General features: G+C 44.6%; 1 protein-coding gene across 1 annotated transcript in view; it reads left to right on the top strand.

The window, feature by feature from the left end:
- Positions 1-295: 295 nt before the first annotated feature.
- The window catches only part of DSTYK (dual serine/threonine and tyrosine protein kinase), a 48,894-nt gene continuing 47,908 nt past the window's right edge, over positions 296-1,281 (top strand). The window contains exon 1 of the mRNA XM_072424935.1: positions 296-665. Within this exon, the coding sequence (XP_072281036.1) occupies positions 470-665 (196 nt within the window). The 5' untranslated portion in view covers positions 296-469. The remainder of the gene's footprint in view (positions 666-1,281) is intronic.

Genomic DNA, 1,281 nt, shown 5'->3' with positions numbered 1-1,281 from the left:
AAAATTTGGGTTTGGCTAAATTGGATACGGGGCGTAAAAGTGATACAATGTAACAATGCAAATATAAAGATTCTCTGTATATAACTTGTAACTAATAGCAAAACTGATCTGGGAGCTATCAAACAAGCCAGGGGCAGCGTCGTGATGACAGGCTCCAGCACGCCTCGTCTAACCCGGATGATTTCCAACCCATCCGCTTTTACCGCCCGTCACTTTGGACAAATCCCAACACGGCGCCGCCTTTCTCCGCTCTCAAGTAAAATAAACCTATAGACACGTCTGTCCTGAACTACATTTCCCGTGAGTCCTTGAGCGGTGTGGCGCATGCGTGTTCCGTTGTTGCTATCCGCCTCTCCCCGGGGCGCTGATAATAAAGGTTCCATCATATGCGCAGTGCGGTTTGCTTGTTTTTGCACAGCTGTCTGACTGGACAGTGTTCGGGGTATAGGAAAAAAAGTGCTAAGTGGGAATGGAGGAAGGGGATCGCCGGAATTTCTCTTCTGGGGGCTCCGGGTCCTTCCAACGCGAGTTAGGCCGCTGCTTCGCCTATTACAATAAACATCTTTCGAGGTTGCACCAAAACCTTCGGGACACCAAGAGATTCTTCAGGGACATTAAGCACACTTACAGCACCCCTGAGTGTGACATTAAAGCGGGAGAGCTCGGTAAGAGGACGGCTGTGTGAAGTAGAGATGTATGCAGTGCTGACAGGGAAGTCCCATCCGCTGTGTATACAGAGTGCTGCAAGCATGGCAGAGCTGTCAGCCCAGCATTACTTTCTGCTGCCATGATTAGTACTGATGGAGAACTTCATCTGTACAGTCCTAGCAAGAGATACCTCGCATATAAATACTAATGGCTGCACCACTTCTTGTCTCATTTTATCTTTTGTTAGTTATTGTCAGTGATTGTTCCTGTAAGCCTTACATATACATTGCGGTTACAGTAAACGATGTGATTTGGGGAATGCTCTGATTATCTAATACACATCTATGGTTAAATTGTTTTATATTGATGTGAGCCATAGATGATGCCAGATTTCCCAAAGGTCGGCTGCCTGGCCAGTTTCTCTAAGAATTGTTCAGATATAAACTGTTCTGTATCAAATATTCTTTTCTCATTTGTGAGATTTGTAATAAGAGCATCAGTACACAAAATATGTCTGATAGATGCGGCATCCTTTATTCTGTATAGGTTTTTACCTGTTTACATGTCTATGTAGTTTCCTTACCATCTTTCCAGTCTCTAAGCGTAACAAACTGCACTTTCTGGAGTTGTTTT

Source organism: Pyxicephalus adspersus, chromosome 1 (assembly GCF_032062135.1).
Source record: "Pyxicephalus adspersus chromosome 1, UCB_Pads_2.0, whole genome shotgun sequence".
Classification (NCBI taxonomy): Eukaryota; Metazoa; Chordata; class Amphibia; order Anura; family Pyxicephalidae; genus Pyxicephalus; species Pyxicephalus adspersus.
Note: the sequence above shows the minus strand (reverse complement) of the source record. Positions and strands in the feature narration are given on the sequence as shown.